This window comes from Atractosteus spatula, chromosome 15, assembly GCF_055471065.1.
Source record: "Atractosteus spatula isolate fAtrSpa1 chromosome 15, fAtrSpa1.hap1, whole genome shotgun sequence".
Taxonomy (NCBI): Eukaryota; Metazoa; Chordata; class Actinopteri; order Semionotiformes; family Lepisosteidae; genus Atractosteus; species Atractosteus spatula.
Window position 1 is genome coordinate 15,573,607 of NC_142720.1, and position 21,389 is coordinate 15,594,995.

The window sequence follows — 21,389 nt, forward strand, 5'->3', positions numbered from 1 at the left end:
GTGTTTTTTTTAACATTATACCCATAGATTTTCCTTTTTTTGTCCTTGGGTGGGAGAGTGCAATGGTGAAAACCGAGAGAAGAGTGCTACAGTATATTCTTGTGGATGTGTGTGCAAACATAAACAATTAAAGGCTAAATGGCAATTTCATTCAATAAATACATGGAAATTGCCTTTGCCTACCATGGTAATATGCAAAATAAAGCAGCACCACAGTCTATTTTCACTTGGGGTCTTTATAGTATAGTATATGTTCAGTAACTTTTAAATTGCAATGTTAAACATACTGTATTTTCTATTACTTCTTTAAAGCTATATCCTATTTCTAATTAATTTTTTACCCTTAGATCTTAAAATTTATAGAAAGTATAGTATATATTACAATAAGACTGAATATGCTTTCATATACTGTATTGTGGGGCTTCTGAGCTATTGTCTAGCACTTAATTTATCCTGAAGAATCCCTGATCTACAGTACCAGAAGAGTTTGCCCTGCAGAATTACATCATATGCAGCCTGTATTTGCGTTAGTGTCAAATGTGTCTAAAACATTCACCGTACCTGTAGAAGCCAGTGGCAGAATGCATTGATTAGATCATACAAATGCAACAACAGGTGGCAATTTTATGTCAAAATGAATACTATTAAATTAAGAAAATGTGCCTCTTTCCAAAGGCATCAGCTTTGGTAAAACAGGCTAGAGGGTTTGCTGATAAAAAAATCATTTTTTTCAACTTTGAATGGGAATTGAGCATGAATCCTTAAGAGATAGCATGCCTTTTTGGAGATTCTTTTAAAATGCATCCATGCACCTTGTGACTGGGCTCTCATGCATTTAAAATTGAAGGGCTCTTTAATGGCAGTGGGACTGCCTGTCAGAGAGACACCACTCTGTAAATTCAGGCTGTCTGTACACAACGTGTAAATTGGCTGTCTTCTGCCAGAAACAATTGGACCCGTCAAGCCATTCACTTGTGACCAAAGCTGGATTAAAATTCAGATATCACACATACCTTAGCGAGGGCTCATGAGCCTCTTGAATTGTAACGCCAAAAACATTAGAATTCCAAACATATTTTTCAGATTACAAAAAAAACAGTATATTACTTAGTATTTGCATTTACTGTACAAGTGTAGCTTTTGTTTTTAATTGGAGTTTCCCTCTAAGTAATGGGATGGTGCTAACCACAATTGTCAACATTGCCAGTTATGTGGATAAAATGTACTACGTGGCAACAGATGCTTCTTTATGGTAATGGTATTTCATGTAATCCATATCTGCTCCAGCGAGACATACACAGACATGATTTTTCAAGACTTCAATAATTTAGAACCAACACGATTAATGAAAATGCATCAATGTATTATGCTTGTCTATAAATATAGATGATTGAATTTAAATGAAAATGGGATTTGCCAATGCTATAGAAGTGTTTTAGTTTGCTGCCAGAAGTTACGAGATGAATTCCACCTTAATTGAGACTTGGTCAGGTTAAATAAATTGGAAGAGGCACAAATAGTTGTTTTCTGATTGGCAATGCCTGCATTTATTAGGGACAATGTGTTGCCCCTGAGCAATTTATGCCTTTTTTTTGGTAAGGGACTTAATTATTTATAATGAAGGTTGACACTAAACTCTTAAAATAATTTGGACAATTAACTCTTTATAAATTTTTAATCTCCTTAGCCATTGCAAACACATTTCCAATTCTATAGGGCCGTTCGATTTCTTAAAAGAAAAATAATTGCTCTATCATGTCTTTCAAGTTTGGTAAGAGTGCATACTACGCAAAGTACATTAAGAAACATGCTTACAAGTGATTACAAAATACATAATTCAAGAGCTGCAGTCTAGTCACTGTGAAACCTAGCAGTTCTTGGATCTGTCTGTTTGGCTTTCTCAAATTCTTTCCTTGCACGCTACTAATTTTCAAGATGTGTGCTCTCATTGGAACTAATCAGTTGAGTGGAATAGGAAAACAGTCCTTTGCATTTAAAGAAGATAATAACCCATCAAAAGTGTGCATTTGAATTTTTAGAAGCATAATAATACAAGCTCCATTTAAACTTACAGCCTAATACAGGCCAAGAGAGAGAGAAAAATAAGATGAATGCAGCCTTCCTATGCAATGGTCTATATATAGAAACAGGTAAATAGTACAGTATCTGCAGAGATCTTTTGGAGAAGAACCCCTTTGTCTGAATGTGTCATCGCAGGAATCATAGCCCATGCTGCTCCTTCCAAATGCAAATTATTTTAAAGTAGATGAGTCCTGGCATATGGCCAGTTGTTTTGATGTCTCCAGATTGTTCCCTCGCTGGTAGAATAAAGCTGGCACCAGTCACAAAAAAGCTGTCAGAAGAATTACAAAAGCTTTCACTTAAATATGCATGGTGTACCACCCTGTGGCAAAATTCAGCAATTACATATGGCAAGAAAGACAACAAATGGTGGATTTCACCATCTTAAATCAAAGCAGTATAATTAAGAAGGAGAGGAGATACACATTTACATCCCAAATGTCCTTACTTAATTAGCAAAATTCTGTAACTTTTATTTAAGCTATGTCAGGAAGGCCAATAAGCATATGCTGGAGAAGGTATAAACATGCCTCATATAATGAAACATGACAGCCTGTGAATATGCAAGGAACATCACACTTAGGAAATAATTTACAATATTTTAGCTTTTTTTAATTTTTTACCATACTGTTTATTAATGAAAGTATCAAAGTGTATGCAGCTTCAGGAATGTATTTAAAATTGCACATAAATTACTAGAGTTTGCAGTTGTTTTGCATTTTTCTTTGGATTTCCATATTTGTACTGAACCTAGAATGAAGAGTCTAAAAAGAAATAGCAGAGGAAACAGAAAGATGTGGCATGCCAAGTAGTGCTTTTAAACAGGGTTTTCAATCCAGTTTCCAGAGGAGTACTGCAATTAAGCACCACTGTTTCATAGTATGTTTTTTTGTACTTGACCAGACACATTTTGGATTAAATAGATTGTATTAATATTGCATATGCATTGCCTTTCTGACATTATTTAAATAAAAGTTACAAATGTTTGCTTATTAAGTACATACCTTACTGTATGTAGAAAGTAACACTCTACAGCAGTTGTGTCATATTAAAGTTTGAAGTACATATACAGTATTTTATGTATAAAACATATGGTTGATGTTGTAACTGCATTATATAAGTATTGCTTTAAGTTTACCTGTGAACCTACTGTACACATTGAAATATTGCTGGTATTCCAGTGCAGTTAGGCTTTTAAATACATGTAATTATACAAAACAGACCATGACTGAACTAATAATGGCACTATAAATGTACTTTTCTCACAGTACCCTATTTTATTAGTGTAATGTGTATCATAAGTAATTGTCAAGTATTTCCATATGAACAACCAGTCGTAACTATTAAAAACTGAACTCTTAAGTTAAAATGAGAAAAATAACACAGAAACCACTACAACGATTAAAGACTAACATTTACGGCTCCTGAGATAAACAATATAAAATATCTTCAAACAGCATTCCACTAAATCAGCTATACTTAACCTATGATCCTTCCAGTCCACTCCCATTTCAGTAGCTTAATAGCCCCCGAACCTTAAATGTTGTTGGTTTTATTTATCGATTCAATAATTAAGGAGCTGAATTAAGAATTCTGCAGTGGATGCAGAGGCCTGCAGGTTGGGTAGCCATGCACTACACTATACATTCACTTTATTATTTGACATTATGAAGTAGTTTAGCTTATAGAGTACATTTTCTCCTGCACTGTGTAATGTAAGTCCAATCATTATTTTTTAAAAGATTACTTTGAAGTTCATAAACAGAATTTTTTATTTATTTTAAAAATGTAAGCTGTGCTGCCACGTGACTTAACCACTAAAGACTCAATGAGAGTCACCCGAGATGGGTGGGTTTAAGGCACTGTTTCCTTAGCTTACACACAATAGTAGCACCTGGGACTTTTTCTGAGTCTGTCTGTGAGAGATACTGTACTTCCCTCTGTTCTGTGCTGATGCTCCAGCAAGGCATTGTGGAGCTCATACAGTAGCTTGTCACATTGGCGAATGACTCTGACAGACCTGGCATATCGGAGGTGTGTGTTTCATAGGCTTTCATTCTCCACGAGCGGTACAGGGATGCGGGGAAGCTAAATTGATTAAAAATTTGCAATTGTAAGGTTGGGAGGGTATGAAAAAAGAAAATAGTTGATATCCCCAAATTTACAAATTCATTACTGAAGTTCATACATGTATTTTAACAACGTTTTAGTTTGGCTGATTGAGGTATATTGAAAAACCCAAATTTTTTATGCGCTGAGTCATGGATCAATAAAGGAAATGCTCTATTACAGTACATGACACCTTAACACCACATTCATAGTGTGACAGTCAAATTCCTTTGTTTATTTATTATGCTCAAGCAGGCTTCCAAATCCAGTCTGCAGACAATTGCTTTGTTGACAGGTCATTTATATTTACTCAACAGGCGTACGTTTTTTTAAAGGTCTTTGCATGAAGAAGACCTGAACATATGGCAGACAAAACAAACAGGAAAAAAAAAACAATAAACAAAATTACATTATTTATGATGCCTCTGAGGAATGCACACATATTCAACATGTATTTCTGAATCCCCATGACAACATTTACTCTAAGATATTTTTTAATAAATTCTGATCTCAGATGTTACATACTAATATTATTTCACATGCGTTACAGGGATCATATATTCAGTCTAAAAAATTATTTTTTTTTCTCCCAGATTTGCCCATTACATATGTGATGCCTTAACAGTTTCAGAATTGTTTTAGGAAATATTTACATTTGAACCATCTCTTTTGATTTATCAAATTAAGAAAGCAACTACAACTGCATGTGGAGATTTGCTAGTGGGTGATTTTGGTGGAAAATGTATTCTCTAGCACATCTTCAAGACATTATCTAAATGTGGTGTAATATTCTTATTGACTTAAGGAAATAACTGGATGTTTTCTCTACATAGGATAAGATGAGATTGTTTACATTGTTTTATTTCATGTAATTAATTTACTTTTTAAACACAGTGCTACTACTACGAATAATATTATAGATTTTATAAAATGTACAAGTATCAGTAATAAGTATCATCTTTCCTCCAATCTTGGATTTTTTTCAGAAATTGTGACAGACTTTTAGTTACAAAAAAAAAGATCAGAAATAAGTAAGTAGTTCATTAAGTTGCTGAAGTCTAAATATTAATGAAATAAAGACTTGAGACTCTTGGTACTGTATATGACAGAAAATTATTAGCATGGAAGCCATTAAGAGACACTGCATTCTGTGTTTAAATCCAGTGGGAGACAGTGGTACCAATATCCTAGTTTTATCAGCATAAGAGGCATTATGAGCAGAACGATGTAGAAGGCAACACATTTCTGTTAGCAATAAAATCCAAAGTGGAGTGTGCTGTTGTCTTGGAAAAAGCAATTGAGGGTTGTAATAGAAATGCAAGATTACTCATCTCCCCCAGCCCAGCATATTGTACCAAGGCTGTCATGTAGTTGGTGTTAGATTTCTTTGGAAAACAAAGACAGGTCGCTGTTTTCTGAGGAATGGTTTTGAATTCTTGCAGAACGGTGTAAGCAGATGGAGAGGCAGATGTCACTACGATGTTTTCTGGCTCCCTGTCAGTCTTTTTTCCGTTTGAAGTCCCAGTGTGAGCCACCCCATGGGCTCAGATTTGCACAGGTGTGCTTCTATCTGCTGGACTACAGAGGAGTGCATTCTGTGAGATCCCAAGCTATTTTAGGATCTCACAATTGCTGCAGTTGGCCCTCTGTCACAAAGTAGAAAGTGTTAGTAATGCTTTTGCTGAATTAATGTGTTTGATTGTGTTAGTCATGTTGCTCAAGAAAGCAGACACGTATGAATTCAAGTTATACCAAGAAATATTTTTTTGTGCAATTATAAAGCCTTGTGTTCATGAACCTTTATCTCAGAAACATAGATTAAAACACCAACAACTGTTAATTTCTTATTTGTGTTTAAAAATAGGAGAGGCCTTATAACACTGACTTACATGTATTTTGTATTGTTATATATTTGTTTGAAAATGAAATCAGGGAGACTAATAACAATTGAATTATTCTGTTCTGTCCAAAGGTGAAATTTATTTTGCTTGACATTGGAATGTTAATAGCATGTTCTGTATTTGGATATGTTATTATTAATAAACAGAACTGTGATGAAATACAATAGTATATAAGAAACAATAGTACAGTAGGTTACAGTATGTGGTTTGATGACTTATGAGGCACAGATTTAGAACACAAAACAAGTATTGGTGGCATGGTGGGGCAGTGGTTAGCGTAGCTGTCTCGCAGCGCTGGGGCCTTGGGTTCAGTTCCAGACCTGGGCTGCTATCTGTGTGGAATTTGTTTGTTCACAGGGGTTTCCTCCGGGTGCTCAAGTTTTCTCCCACAGTCCAAAGATACACAGTAGTGGTAGGTTCATTGACCTCTGGGGAAACTGGCACTGGTGTGAGTGTGTGCGCCCTGTGAAGGACTGGCATCCCATCCAGAGTGTGTCCTGCCTCCCCTGCAACCCTGAATTGAATAAAATGCTTAGAAAATGAAAGGATGGAGCATATGCAGCATTAATCAAATTTGGAAACACCAAATTATACAGTATATACAGTACATAGACTGAGGATTGTAACATTATTGCTCATTTTTCCATTCCCATTGATGCATTTTCTTTAGTATCTTAACATGCCAGAATAAATAGCTGTCTTCTCATTGCAAATACACTCCAGTCACTGATGAGGTATGAGTCTCCTATGTGTAATGGCTGTCATCTTTTTACTTTGGGAGATACTAAAACTGTGAAGAGAATGTGTATATTGCCTCATAATCCATCTTTGGGTACTCGCTCATTATGCCAGTTAATTTCTCAGAAAAGAAAATTGCTTTTTGTAATGATCTGGATCTGTTTTAAAATGCAACTTTCTTCTAGGCAGTGGGTAAAATATTACCTCTGCTCCTACAGTTCTGTAATAAGCTGTTGATAAATTATTGTATAAGAAAACTAATAATAATCACATGTCATCTTGTATAATATTTTTAGGTATTATTATTAATTGTAGTATAATAAGTCATAGCATGTCCTGTGTCTATTTATATGCAACAACTATGTATCCAAATCTAAATAATGTATTCACTAAGGCACACACAACTTTGTCTTTGTGTTAGGAGAAGCCTCCTCAGCTGAAATTCTGCACAATAATTAATTGTCACCAAGGAGACAATCTTTCTGTCACCCTCTTAAATCTGATGCTCACAGCTCCCTCAAAACTTTCCTTGAGTTTCTTTTCAGTACAGTACATTTTTTGACAGGTGTGGTTTCTTCTTTTTGCTAAACATTCCTCTGTTCTTTTCTTGACAGTATTCATTGCTTTACAGTAGCCATGAGTCTAAAGAATGTAGAAAGTTAAGGATCTGTGTCTGAGAAGAATACTGTATATTTTAATTCATACCGTATGTTTGCTGTTCTTGGAAGTCAAAATAGATTCAAAATAAGGAATTACAGGTGATGGGTTTGGGCATGTTTTTCTGAGTTCTTTTGGGAATTGTTTATGCCATATATATGGATATGTGTGTATTGTGTGTCGTGCAAACCTTTTCCCTTTCAAAATAAAGCTCATCCCCATAGAAGCCCCTTCAGGTATGGGAGAGATAGAAGAATGGTCATTTGTCAAACAACCATCTCAGGTTTTGACACCTTTGGTTTGTATCGTGCAGAATAAAATTGGATTTTGAAAGGGATGAGATGTGATCTCCTCCAGGATAAATGTGTCCTGCCTAATATCCAGTGTTCTGTGTTCCACACAGTAACCCTTCACTACTGACTCAGCCCCCCTGCGGGCAGGGTTCAGATAGGCACCCTGTGGCAAGACTGGTATCTGATGCAGACATTTGGTTTCTGACATAGCAAAGCCAAAAGCCATCCAACAGCTTTCATCTAGAGTACACTCTGGGAATGAGAGATACCTTTCCCACCGAGAACATTTTTCCTCTTTCTTAGCATTAGTTCTCTGAATTAAAAGCTATTGATAATGGCAAGGATTGGCTATATTAGCTGTTGTAGTATATTTTCGAAACTATTCAACAAACTCACTATATACTAAGTAAGAAATATATATTGAGCCTTTTGGTGGGTATTTTGAAATCAAACAACAATGATGCATTATTTCTTCCTTAGTCTGTGGTTGCTTTAAGTTTTTTTTTTAGATAATAATGTGCTGATCTTCCCTCTGTCAGCCTTCTCTGGGTATAAGATTTTGCACCTGTTGTCTATTCATCATTTATATTTTTCTCTTACACCACTTGGCATTGATAGCTTTTCTCAATAAGTAACCAAAATGGAAGCTTCAGGAACTGACACTGACATTACTAGAGGAAAAAGAAAGTTATTCAGCTGATTAGAAGTCAGCCGCTGGTTGCACTGTCATCTGAAATTTCTATCCGGACTAAAACATCTTTATAGTGCTCCAGCAGCTGGCAGTTGAGCCTGCTTTTTGCAGAGCCTGGCTATTTTCTGCAGTGTTGGTGATATTCTGTCTTTAGTTCTTTTAAAATGAAAGGGATGACTGGTACTGTGATTTTATCTACTGAAATTTAACAATATGACTGCAGATATTGTAAGAGTCCATAGTTCAGCACCTGCATGCCATAATGTATACAAAATACTTGAATCTCCAATACTTGGAAAATAGACTTGAGGAGAGCTCATTCAAAGGATTGTCTTTGACAATACAAATTCACTTATATCTTCAACATCTCTATTTACAGATGCCACAATTCTTAGTTATGATGGCAGCAAGTTCATGAAAATCCAGCTGCCAGTGGTGATGCACACTGAAGCAGAAGACGTCTCCCTTCGGTTCAGATCACAGAGAGCCTATGGGATTCTAATGGCAACAACATCCAGGGACTCTGCTGATACCCTGCGACTGGAATTGGATGCTGGCAGAGTGAGACTGACTGTCAATCTAGGTAACCCTAACACACCTCTCACTATCACCCATCACTGCATGGAAGTACAACATTCATAGTGCTATCTTATTGATTTTTAACATTTTTTAATATACTGCTAAAAATTTTAAAACATTTTGCACATATAAATATGGATTTTTTAAGGAACATCTTTGCATTTGTACACCAGACAAACAGCCCTCCCAAAAAACATATATATATATGAAAATGCTTCATAGTAATATATAAAGACACCTTTAAAAGCTATCTATTGGAGGGCTTCTGGAGTAAAATAAAGTTGCATACATTTTAAATATTTCCCCCATATATCATGCACAGAAATGTATAGAACTATTTTTGCTTCTGTTCCAAATGGTATTGTTAGTGATCAACAAGCCTGTTTTTGTATTGAAAAGAAGGGGATGGTGTAGAGCCCTTCAATGGCCTAAGACTGCGGCCCTGAGCAGACTGCCAAGTGAGCACTGTACAGCCCTTACTGCAGAAGGAATGCTTGCTACTCCTTAGTCCTGCACCCTAAATTTTTTAATTGAATTGCATGGCAATGTTTATACGTGGCTTTAGCCAAAAAGCAATTCTTAGGTACAGTAAATTACAAGTACATTAAAAAAAAAAAAAGGTAGGATTTTTAAAGCATACTTTTGCTGGCTATATCCTGATAGCCATGTACTGTAAAGGTTCAACAATCATTTACTGTCAGAAAATTACAGACCTATCTGGTTTGTAGTTTTACAGCATGTTTATCAACAGAGGTAGAAAACGCCTCCAAAATACACTTTATGCTTCAAATAAAATGGCTATAGAAATGAGAAATTATATGCCCACAAGAAAGAGGTGAAGAAGAAATTGAATTGATTTTTTTCATTACATTTTCCTATATATATGTATAGTTGCTCATTTCTATTCAGGAGGACCCCGTTGATTCCTAAAGCTCTCGTCCTGTGGCTTACCCAGTTCTGACAGAGCTAACAGCTTTCTGAATGATAAAGATCACTCAGAAGGAGCATGTTTGTAATTTGTCTCTCAGCAGATGGAAGGCTTGGGAGAATTTGTGAGGCTTTTGCAAAGTTTAATATTTCACAAATAGCATTTTTACAGGAATGATAGTCATCCCCTTTCCTTTGCAAACAGAAATCACTTTCAAAATGTCACCATTTACCACAGAATACTAACAAGATGACCCAGAAGTATTGCCTGTAGGGTCCCTGTAGCAATATCTGCATGGTATTGCACAAAAATGCTGGATGCAGTTGATATTAAGCAGGATTGTACAAAATCACTGGAGTCACACATCTGATACAGCAGATGTGTTTTTAAAGCACAGCATTCCCTGTAAGGGCATGTGTACATTGTGGTCTTTGGCTGTTTGCAACCACTTTTCTGTTGCGGTTGACGACACATGACAGACTGAGCTACATGGGAATGGAGCCTGGGTTAATTTGTCACATTTCTCAGAGGATTTCGTGACTTCTTTTCCAGTGCCAGTCAAGCCTGAATATGACAGTACAGTTTTCAGTCTGATTGTAAAGTTATGACTATCATACAGGAAGAATATTATACTCTGTCTCTTACAGACAATGTGATTGTACAGTGTATTTATTATATATAATTATACTGTATACTTGCTATATATTGGTTGATAGCTTACAAAAAAGTATTATTCCTTATTAGAACCGTGGAGAAATCCTCTGAGAAGTCCTTAAACTGAAAAAGACTTTTCCTCTAACTTTGGCTTGCGCCATACTCCATTGTGAAAGAACATTGATTGACTTTGTTTTCATAACAAAAATAAACACCATTGTTCCTTCACACATATAGAGTGGTAGCAGTCATTCTGGGGAACATGTCTTGGAATTTCTCATAAAAATCTGCAAGCCCAGATTGGTTGTCAAGTAGCTCTGTTTGATTGTGGCCATAATTTTACATGATGTTCATGTATGCATTTGAGCACAGCAGAGAAAAAAAATGTACTGTACACAGAAGCAAACAGATTAAAAGCATATGTGTTTGAATATACAATCTCACTAAAACAAACATAAATGCTTCAGTGCATACAAAACAGTGCAACAGAATGGCCACATTTTATGTGTCTGTCCCCAGAAGGGTGGAAATTGTATTTAATGGATGTCTGCAGCTATAACCTTGAAGGATAAATTTACATCTTTCATCTATTCTTCCCCATCTAGACTGTATCAGGATAAACTGTACATCCAGTAAGTTGCAATTAAGATCTCTATTTTTTATCTTTTTGTCACCTGCAAATTTCTAATATAATTCAATTTTTAAAAAGTGTTTTATTATATGTTTTGACAGTATTTAGAGAATTATCTATTCCAGGCAAGGGTGTAAAAAATTGGACCTGTATGAAATGTGAGCCTGTTTACAGAAAATAAGACTAAATTAAATCAGTTCCAATGCTTTATCTTGCTCATAAATGATACATATATAGAGAGAGAATCCAGGCTTATTTAGTGGATATTATGTAGCGTCACAGATCCATAGTTGGATGAAATTTATGATGGGCAAACATTGCATTCACAGATGATTTTTTACACCCTATTATTTCTAATTAGCAAACCTTGAAGTCATAAATTCAAAGTGCTTCATATAATATGCATGGTTCTAAGACAGAGGTGTTTTAGTAATGCATGAACATTTTTTCTCACTGCATGTAAATTGATTAGGATGTTCAGAGTATAAAGGGAATACGGACTGTGATTTTATTACTCATACTAACCATTCCTGAAAAGGGGTGTATTAATACTCAGTGGGAAGAAGAAAAAGTTCCAAGCTTCATTGTGGTTTCATTACAACACTTTAGGACAGAACTTTCCTGACATGCATTATTCATTAGCTGTAATGAACTAATGAAGGATTTTCAGACTTTACAAAAGTTTTTTTTAGTCACTCACCAATTAATGGTTTCTCACATTCACATATAATTTGACGTTTACTTCGAAGCGAGATTTTGCACAGCTACACTGATGATGAAGATAAATCAAAGAGAAGTGTCCATTTAAGTCATCTTTAGCTGAGGTTATCGCTCAAGAGCGAATGCAATGTACACTTAAACAGGCCCTGCAAAAAATGACATACTGTACAAGTTTATTCAATTTTTTTTTCTTCTGTTATAAAGGTTAAATTAAGACTTAGACAAATTAATTATATGGTCATATCTCTTAATATACCTAGCCGCTTTGCTTCAACTCACATACTGTACTATATTAGTATATAGTACAGACTGACACCATTTTATTTTAACATGCATACTGTACATCTATTTACTACCCTAACTTACTGTACATACAGCATTCACATTTCACTCCACTGCAAATACATTGCACATTTATACTTCCCTATTGCACACAAGCACACTTTGTGAAAGAGAAATACTGTCCAATTTCCCTGGCTTTCAAAGGGATTCCCAGTCAACCACAGACGGCAAAGGTGATGGCATGCATTCATAAATGTATTGTAAAAGTCTGATTCTGCTATACAAATGAACAGTTTAGTCATCGGTCATACACTGAGGTTTTCTCTGGAAGAGCAGCTCAGAGCAGTGAGGTCCTGTGTCTGAAAGTCTTTTGGCATCACCTGTTTTCTGAACACTACTCATTACAAGCACTCACAGGTTTATTTATAACATTTATGAGCCTGAATACAACTCAAGAAGCATGATAAATATGTTTTGAATGGGAATATTCATGCTGAGTTTACACCTATGGTTCAGTAAATTTCTAGAAACATATGTATAATGTCCTTGTGCAGTACATCATTCAATATGCTTTATGCACATAAGCATTTGATTCAACATCATGGAAAAAATGTACCTTTTTATTTTTTTATTATTATTTAACAGAAAGGTATGTCAATGACGTTCATCTGAAAGTTGGAAGTCCCCAGTGACAATAAGTCCTGATGTGCCCATATAGTTATTCTTTACATTATTAAGAACATATTTCTGTATTCTCTACAGATGTTTTTAACTGGATGCAAAGAACTTTAGTGCAGAAAGAAAGATTTTAGCACTTTGTGACACAACAAAGTAACTGGTATTCACCAGTCAAAGACATCCATGTATTTTAAATTACAGTCTTTAATCCATGATGTTTTTTAAGAGAGATACACTGTTTTAATTACACACGAATTGCATCTTAATGGAACTGATCTTTCTCAAGAGAGCTTGTCTTTAAACTGTTATGAGTTTGTAAAATATCCTGACTGATGGTTTTCACAGTTTTAATCAGAAGTGAGACAATCCTTGTAGGCCATAAGTGGTAAAAGTCCCATAGGAGGTTGCCCTTCTTAGTTGTTGTATGACTTCTAATGGACTTTTATTTGAAACAAAACAAAACTCTGAAACCCAGGAGTTTGACCTGTATTCGTTGACCTTTTTGACCTTGTTAAGTCTGTACCAAATGTCATCCAAAACATTAGGAGTCCATGACATTGCCCTACGTTTTACCTGCGGTAGATGTTTGGCAAAACAGTAATGTTGTACCAAGACCTTTACTTCTGATACCATGGAAGTTTGTTTTTTTACTATGTGGTAAGTATTATATAATTATACACAGAACTACAGTATATCAAGACAAATCAAGGCATGTTTAGCGAGAGGGAGGAAAAGATGGGAGTTTTAAGGTAGGTAAGATTTTTTCTTTCTCTGTCATCACTGAAATTGTTAATGTTTTTAGTACTGTAAACAAGCCATGTTGAATCCACACATTAACATAATTTGCCTCTTTTGAAATAAGATTCTCAATAAACCTATAAACCCAATAATCCAAACTAATTTTGCAAACTAATTTTTAAAGTGATGTACAGTATATACTGTATAGATTTGTGTATGCTGTATGTACCTGCTATACTTTGAGTCTGTCTTCACTTTAAGCACCAGTGGTGTTTTATATTCATAGGAAAGTGAACAGCATGTGTTGATACATGCACTCTGATTTTATCTTAAAATGGCAGATGTTATGCCCACTTTAATGACTTAAAAGTACACCACACATTACATGTTCAAAGAAATATATTTTGAGTAACAGGTCCAAGGTATTTGTTACTTTTTTAGTATTCATGCAATATCCCAAGATTCATGTGCTTTCAGAAGCTCATTTTCTCAAACAACTTCCATTATAAATAGGCAACAATGTTAAAAATTTACTATAGCAATATATATCATAAATATTCAGCAGCATTCACATTTCCATTTGTAATATAAATAATAGTGGGGACAGAAAATGAACTGCAAAAATGCTAGCACTTTGTGTTTAAGTGGAAAGCAATGGAAAGTGATTGTTTCATTAAGTTTAGGAGAGATTAAATGAGTACCAATGAAGAATGTGTGAGTTTCTGTGTAAAGGTAGCTCATGCTGGGTGACTTTTACAAATGCAAAGAGTAATATTTATTTTTTCATTCTGTGGATAAAACACAAACAACATCAAATCAAATTATCATGTAACACAAAGAACATACCGTATGTAGATTTGTAATTCAATCGATGTCACAATTCTGCATTAGGGTGCTACTTTTACACACAGTAGATTATGTTGAGTGTATCTCAGTGATTGATATAATCAGTCTATTTAAATGTATTATTTAAATACATTTATAATCACTCTATTTATGTGCATTTTGGCTGACATTCAAAGTACATTGTAAAATGGTGAAAAATAATGTTCTCTTGTTGACTTCCAAGCTCTTTTGTAACATTATAAAATAGTTCCATTGTCAGACTAAATTATGTAACATGTACAGTAAGTCAACATAAGCTCTTCAAATTTATTTTCATGCTAGCTCTTTAATAAATGCACTGGGCACACTGCAGTAGCATATATACACTACCATGAAGTTTTTTTTTTCTGTGAAATGGTGACAGTGACAGTGTAGCTGTACTGCATACCTGTAGAATCCTGACACTCCAGCTCCTGGATCACAGTCAATGGATGCTTGAGGAGGTATAGTACTCTTGTGCATGTCCTATGTTAATATTTTAACATACAGCTGTTAGTTGTAACTTGCTGATAACTTGCTACAAAAACCAAGAAGGAAGTAATGTCATAATTATTGAGAAAAACAAAGTACTTTTTTTACTCAAGAGTATGAAAAAAAACATGTTTTGTAGACTCTTGAGTGGCTTAACCAGTATTAACAATGGTTTAGAGCACAGGTTCCACAATCCAAATTTTGAATCTGAGCTAATGTACTGGTTGTCTGTGAAAGGAAATGATCTGTTTTGGAATATAACTATCAGATGGGCTACTGAAACAGAAGTCCCAAATCCTTGTCCTTAGTTTCCTGTACAGCAGAGGTGCCTGTAGCTTTTTGTTCTCCTGTGATCTTGCAGTGCTCACGGTGAGAGCTGCTTCTTCCTAAACTCTGTTGCCATACAGTAGATCTCCAGTTGATAAAGTGGAATCACAATGCGAACAATTTGAATGCACATTCCAAGGGATAGCATGTACATTTACTTCATGTCTCATGCCCTAGTCTGCATGGATCAATACCATAAAAAAAGAAAATTTGTGTGTTACCAGTTACAAGTAGCTGGTACGTACAGTAAACAGCGACGCCTGTGACTTCTCAAGAAAGTGCTGGCTTGCAGTGTTGTCTGTAAGAGGTGTGCTTCTCCTACAGTCAGCACTAATTCCCTTGTCAAGCACTGTGGAGCTTGCAGAATGGCAAAAGAGGAATGGCTTGATGGGTGGAGGGCTCAAAGGAGCAGTCTAAGAGTTACTGCTGTGACCTGTGTTGTGAAGTATCAATTGTCATTTCCAAATTGAACGGATATATATAATGAAGATTGCATTGTGCAAAATGATCATGCTAATTTATTAGAAGTGGTGCATTTAAAAAGCCTCATTCATTAAATAGTCAAACAAATGATTATCCCAGTCACCTCTCAAGATTAGATTTCAGCTTAATTTGAAAATCAAAAATAGTCTGATATTCAGTGAAATGAGCACGCAGAATATATTCTATAGGAGATGTCCATATCAGCATTCATGTGCCCTTCTGGGATTGACTCTTGCATAGAAATTCTTAATGCTCTGCAGATAGACTGTGTGTTCTAATGACATTACTGTTATGAGTTGAATACAACAGAGAATAATAGTCTTAAAAAAAGGTATCTGTATTAAAGCCCGAGTCCTTGGGATTTACCAAATCAGAAGAAAATTAAGCAATATAATGTGCCAGTCTCATTCTCGGTACTGATTCTATCAGGGTTATGTATTATTGAAGTAATTTGAAATAAGTCAATGCATTTTTAAACAGATGATTATTTCAAGCAGCCAGGACATCAGACATACTAGTTCTCATAAGCCCAAGCATATGCATTTCAGCTCTACCTTAAAAACTATTTTTGTCAATTATGAATAACAATACTGTGTGTTTCAAGCCTAAACTTTTAAGTATTTGTATAATAAAATGAGTCTCACTTGAAATTAAAAGTAATTACAGTACCAATTGAGAACCATAATAACAATATACTGTATATTGCAGTAAGATTATGTTGTAGTATGTTAACTGTATACTGTATGTAACCAGTTAATTCATAAGGAACACTTTTCACCTACAGTACACGTTGTATGCATAGGCTACATTTAGTTAATGACATTGTTGTATCCATTTGCTCTATTAATCAATTTTAAAGCAGTTATGAACATTTCACATAACTCTACATTCATTGTAATATAAAATGCAATGCATTCCTAAATTAGGTTTGCATTTGTGTTGTTAATAAAGAGAGAACATGACCCCCTTAAGCATTGAGTATAATTCAACACTTGGGTCAGTTGATGCATTTTACACTAGCTATTTATATAATTACTCTGAGATTAGTAGAAGTCTTCGTAAGGTTTAAGAACAGTATATGTACTGTAATTCAATATCTGTAAAACAACATGGACCCTTCAGAATTAAAAGGTGTAAAGAAATGTATTATTTTGTCTGGGCAGCATTAGCCTGAACAAAGTTAAATATCTGTTTAGGAATCAATAAATAACCATAGGTATTGCAGAACTGAAAAACAATGCTACAACATGCAAGATAATATCCAAATAATGAATCGAGTTAGATCTGGGACCTGGGGCGTGATGTTGTATTATTGTGGTGGATGTGCTGTACCTCAGTCTGTCTCTTATTACATTTTGCGTAATCTTTGAGACTATACAGCCTCTTGCAATATACTGTACGGTATAACCCTATTGTTCTCCTCTAATGAGTTACAATTTTAATTTTATTATTTTTAATTTAAGAGAATTGATTATTTTCCAATTTCACTTCTATTATCCCAGCAACCATCCCAAATATATTCTTATTTTTCTATTCTATTCCTCCAAATTAGGAAGCCAAAATTCTGTTTTGTTTTGTGTGCGTACCATTGCATGGTGTATTTTTTAAATGTTAAGGATGAAATCAATCTTATCAATAAAACAAATACTCATCAATAACAGTAGCGAGGAATTGTAGTTAGGAGTCTACAGGCCTAAGTAGTGGGTGGGCCATTGATATTGTACTGTTGATCTTACTTCAGTAAAATACCCAGCTTTATAAACATGCATTTATAAATGGGTATAAATGTATGTTCCTTTGAGTAAAAGAATCAACCAATTTCTAATGGTGATTAATAATTTTAAATACTAGGAACATGTTCACATAAAATAATTAATTGTTCATTGACAAGGCAACGTAAAATGTACAGTATTTAGATCTTTCGACATCTAAACGCTTTGAGCGTTGTCTGAAAATCAACAGTAGAAACAGCGAGGGACCCTGAATGATATAGGGGCCTTTGCAAGAGGAATATGGCAACATAAAAGTCAACATTGCATCCCCAAATTCCTGCAACCACATATTTCAAAAGAACTTCACTATTGAGAGCAGGCCTGACCAGAAGGGTCATGATGAATGAACAGTAGCCTGCGTCAAGTGCTTTCTCAAGTAGATGGGTAGCTGCGGTGGTCCTTTTCAAACTCTGCTTTCAGATCGAGCACTAAAATCTGCTCTTCTGAAAAGAATGCCTTCCCTGTTTACTAGATTATAAGGTTCATTGCTTTTAATGCAGAAAAAAAAGGAAATTGGACGCAGTGGACTTTATCTGCTGAATGGATGCGCTTCCTGTTTTCATCTGATTTTTGCTATAGCAGGAACTGATGTCGCTTCATTAAGGTTTAATAAGAAATGTCCTTGATTAGTTCCACAAGTACAGTTTAAAAGTTGCAAAGTCCCTTAACCATGGGAATTGACATGTTTGTCATGCCAGCTTTAAATCAAGGCATTTGCTTTGTGTTTTCCTTGGATCATTTCACATTCTTCCTCTGTTCTCCTTCAGACTGAGCCAGATTTGTGGCATTTTTTTGGTCCTGAGAGTGACTGTTGGTAATGGGAGGTTCAGCTTGTGCTTTAGCCACAGTCTCATCTTCATAGATGCCACCTGCTGTGTCAGACATTGTTGTGCAGCATGTTGTGAGCAGAAGATGTTTTTACAGAATGGAATTGTTTTTACGTTGTGCTCTATCTTTGTTTCACATATGTGCTGCAAAATGTACCGTATCTAGTATACAGGGGAAGAAATGTAAGGTCTGTGTTTTATTTTAATACATTGCGGGTTGACCTTCATGTAAAACCACAGCCCAATTGGAAATCCATTAAATGAGGTTGCCAATCATCAGGCCAGTGTAATAATGTGGTTACAGGTAATGTATATTTAAAGAAGTATCAACATGATTCTTATGTTTGAATAACAATTGGTACCATAGAGATTCTTCAGCTCTTGACCCACTGCTTCTGCACCTCTCTCTGTTTCTAATGGCATTGTCCAGATTCACAAATCACTGTCTGAGCCTTTCCTCACACAAAGACAAACTGTATGTGTGAACGTCATATGTGGATGATGCCTAACATCAACCAGGGAAAACCAAGGGTTTCTGTGTTTGGAACCCTCTCAAACAGTGGCAAGCTCTTTTCCTTTGTAGCTTATGATCTCAATCAACAAAAGTGTACTGGTAATCATCAAGACCATATTGAGCATTTTTTTCTTGATCCTCCTTGTATAACTTTTTTTTTTCCAATCATATCTTGTAATTGCTTACAAAGCAGTCTAACACTTTGAAACTCAATTTTTTTTATTTTGTTCCTTCAGATTGGCATGCACATTATACAGTATGTATTAGCATCTTTATGATTTCAAATCAAATCAGAACTATGTATAGATATTTATATACATACATAGTGTAGAAGATGCAGTTTGAAACGTCTTCATTATAAAAATAATAATTTGCAAGTAGAAGAAAACATCCTGCTGAGATCATGCCAGTCGGCACATCATAGAGATCTTTTTACCTCAGCACAAATAAGCCAGATGACATGAATGGCCCATCTCAGTTGTAACCTTTTTATGCACTTTTCTCACACATGCAAAAATCCAGGTACAGGTGCATGGGAGGTGCAATTAAAATATTAAAATTCATTTTCATACAATATTGTACAGCAGATGTGTAATGAATGAAGACGCATCCTAATTAAATTCCATAACATTGAATAGAATATATGAACAGAACAGTGGCTTTGGGTAAGAACATACTGTAGTAACTTCAGAAAGACTGCTAATGAGAGGAGGCCATGTGGTTCGTGTTATTCCTTAGGCTTCTAGCATATTGATTTAAGAGAATTGTCTTCTGGTCTTTTCTGTTCTGTATTCACAACATGCATGGTCACTTGCTTTGTTAAGCACCTTGGGGCAACCTTGTTGTGAAAGGCGCTATATAAAATACATTGAATTTAATTAAATAAAATAGCAACATTGCAGGGCAATTTGTTCCACCCACTGTATATACCACTATATTAGTCATGCCTAGTATATATACTAAATCTTAATTCTGTCCCATCTGTATCCATTTACTTATTATATTATAATAAGTAACAATAATGCTAATTGATTAATAGAATTATATAATATAAGGATAAATGACAATATATAACAACATTTATAGGAATGCCAGTATAAACAAGTTTTAAGTTAAGACTTGAAAACAGAAGCTATGTATTCCATATATTAAAAAAAAGTCTTCCATGGCCTTCCATTAAGCACACAGTATGTGCACAGCAAGGGAAGGCTCTGTTACCCACAGTTTGTAGCCTTGTTGAAGGGACAAACAAGTGACCAGAGGAGGGATTGTAGCTAGGAGTCTACAGTTTATGGAGGTTAGACATATAGGTGTACTAGATTACCTTAATGGCTTTGAAAGTCAAGAACAATATCTCTAAATATTCACAACAGGCACAAAAAACAGGGATTTCAGAAAGGGGGTGGTATGATCACCAGAAGTATGCCTATTCTCTAGCGAGTGAGATTCAAATATAGCAAGGAGGGGATTGCAGTAGTCACGTCTATATGAAACCACATCAGACACTAGTTTTTCTGCAGCAGGCATTGACAAAGCAGAACAAAATATTGTTCCTAAGAAGGCATCTTGGCGATGCAGATATTGAATATAGTTCCTAAAAATAATTATACCCTTTTTCATTAACACAAAACACAGTTTGAGCACCATTGATAATCCTGCTTTAATTATTTCGGTTTTGCAACTGATACAAAGAGCCTAGTATCATGACCCTAATTATTTTCACTGTTCAGTTGCAAAAAATACTGTGTCTAAAGTTTATTCATAGCTACAAACACAGTGTTTTCATGTCACGTTTGGTTTGGAAATTAATCCGTATGAGCAGGTGAAAATTCACATTATGATGTAGAAAGATTTGGCCTCATGTAAGCCTGTAAATATTTGAGTTTCCAGTGTGGACCCCTGGGGATACTAACTCAGTAATAGTCCTGAATCAACCCATAGAGACTCATTGCTTTCTCTCAAGATGATACGAGCTAAACCAACTGAGGGCAATATCAGAAAACGTTCTCTTCAGTCAAGGAGGAAATGTATGATTCATAGTAGCACAAGAGACACTGAAGTCCAGCAGAAGAAAGACATAGAACTCTCACGTGATAGTCAGAAAACAAGGGGGGCAGAGGATGCGACATCGAGGTTAAATTCAACCTAACTTCCCTGTGTGGTTTGTTCAGATTTTCTGAATGAATCGTTTCAGGTTCTGCTTCCACCACATAAATATACAAGAATGCCTTGAAGGTTTATTCACGTCGTGTTCGAAAGCCGTGTTTTGTGTTTTCCCTGCACTGAATGTTCCACCGTGCTTCCATTTTTTTGCAGTGCATTGCTTAGTGAGGTAGCTCTAAGTGGACTGGACAACAATGTTACACAGCTCAGACTCTTTGTTTTTTGGTTTGTGTGGAAGTGACGAAAGGAAATAATCCATGAACCTT

At 35.3% G+C, this 21,389-nt stretch overlaps 1 protein-coding gene across 18 annotated transcripts in view; it reads left to right on the top strand.

Annotated features, from left to right (window-relative positions):
* The window catches only part of nrxn1a (neurexin 1a), a 349,008-nt gene that overhangs the window by 131,402 nt on the left and 196,217 nt on the right, over nucleotides 1–21,389 (top strand). For all 18 annotated transcript variants that reach the window (XM_088934356.1, XM_088934360.1, XM_088934363.1 and 15 more), the window contains 2 exons: nucleotides 8,851–9,054; nucleotides 11,238–11,264. In XM_088934356.1, the coding sequence (XP_088790482.1) occupies nucleotides 8,851–9,054; nucleotides 11,238–11,264 (231 nt within the window). The remainder of the gene's footprint in view (nucleotides 1–8,850; nucleotides 9,055–11,237; nucleotides 11,265–21,389) is intronic.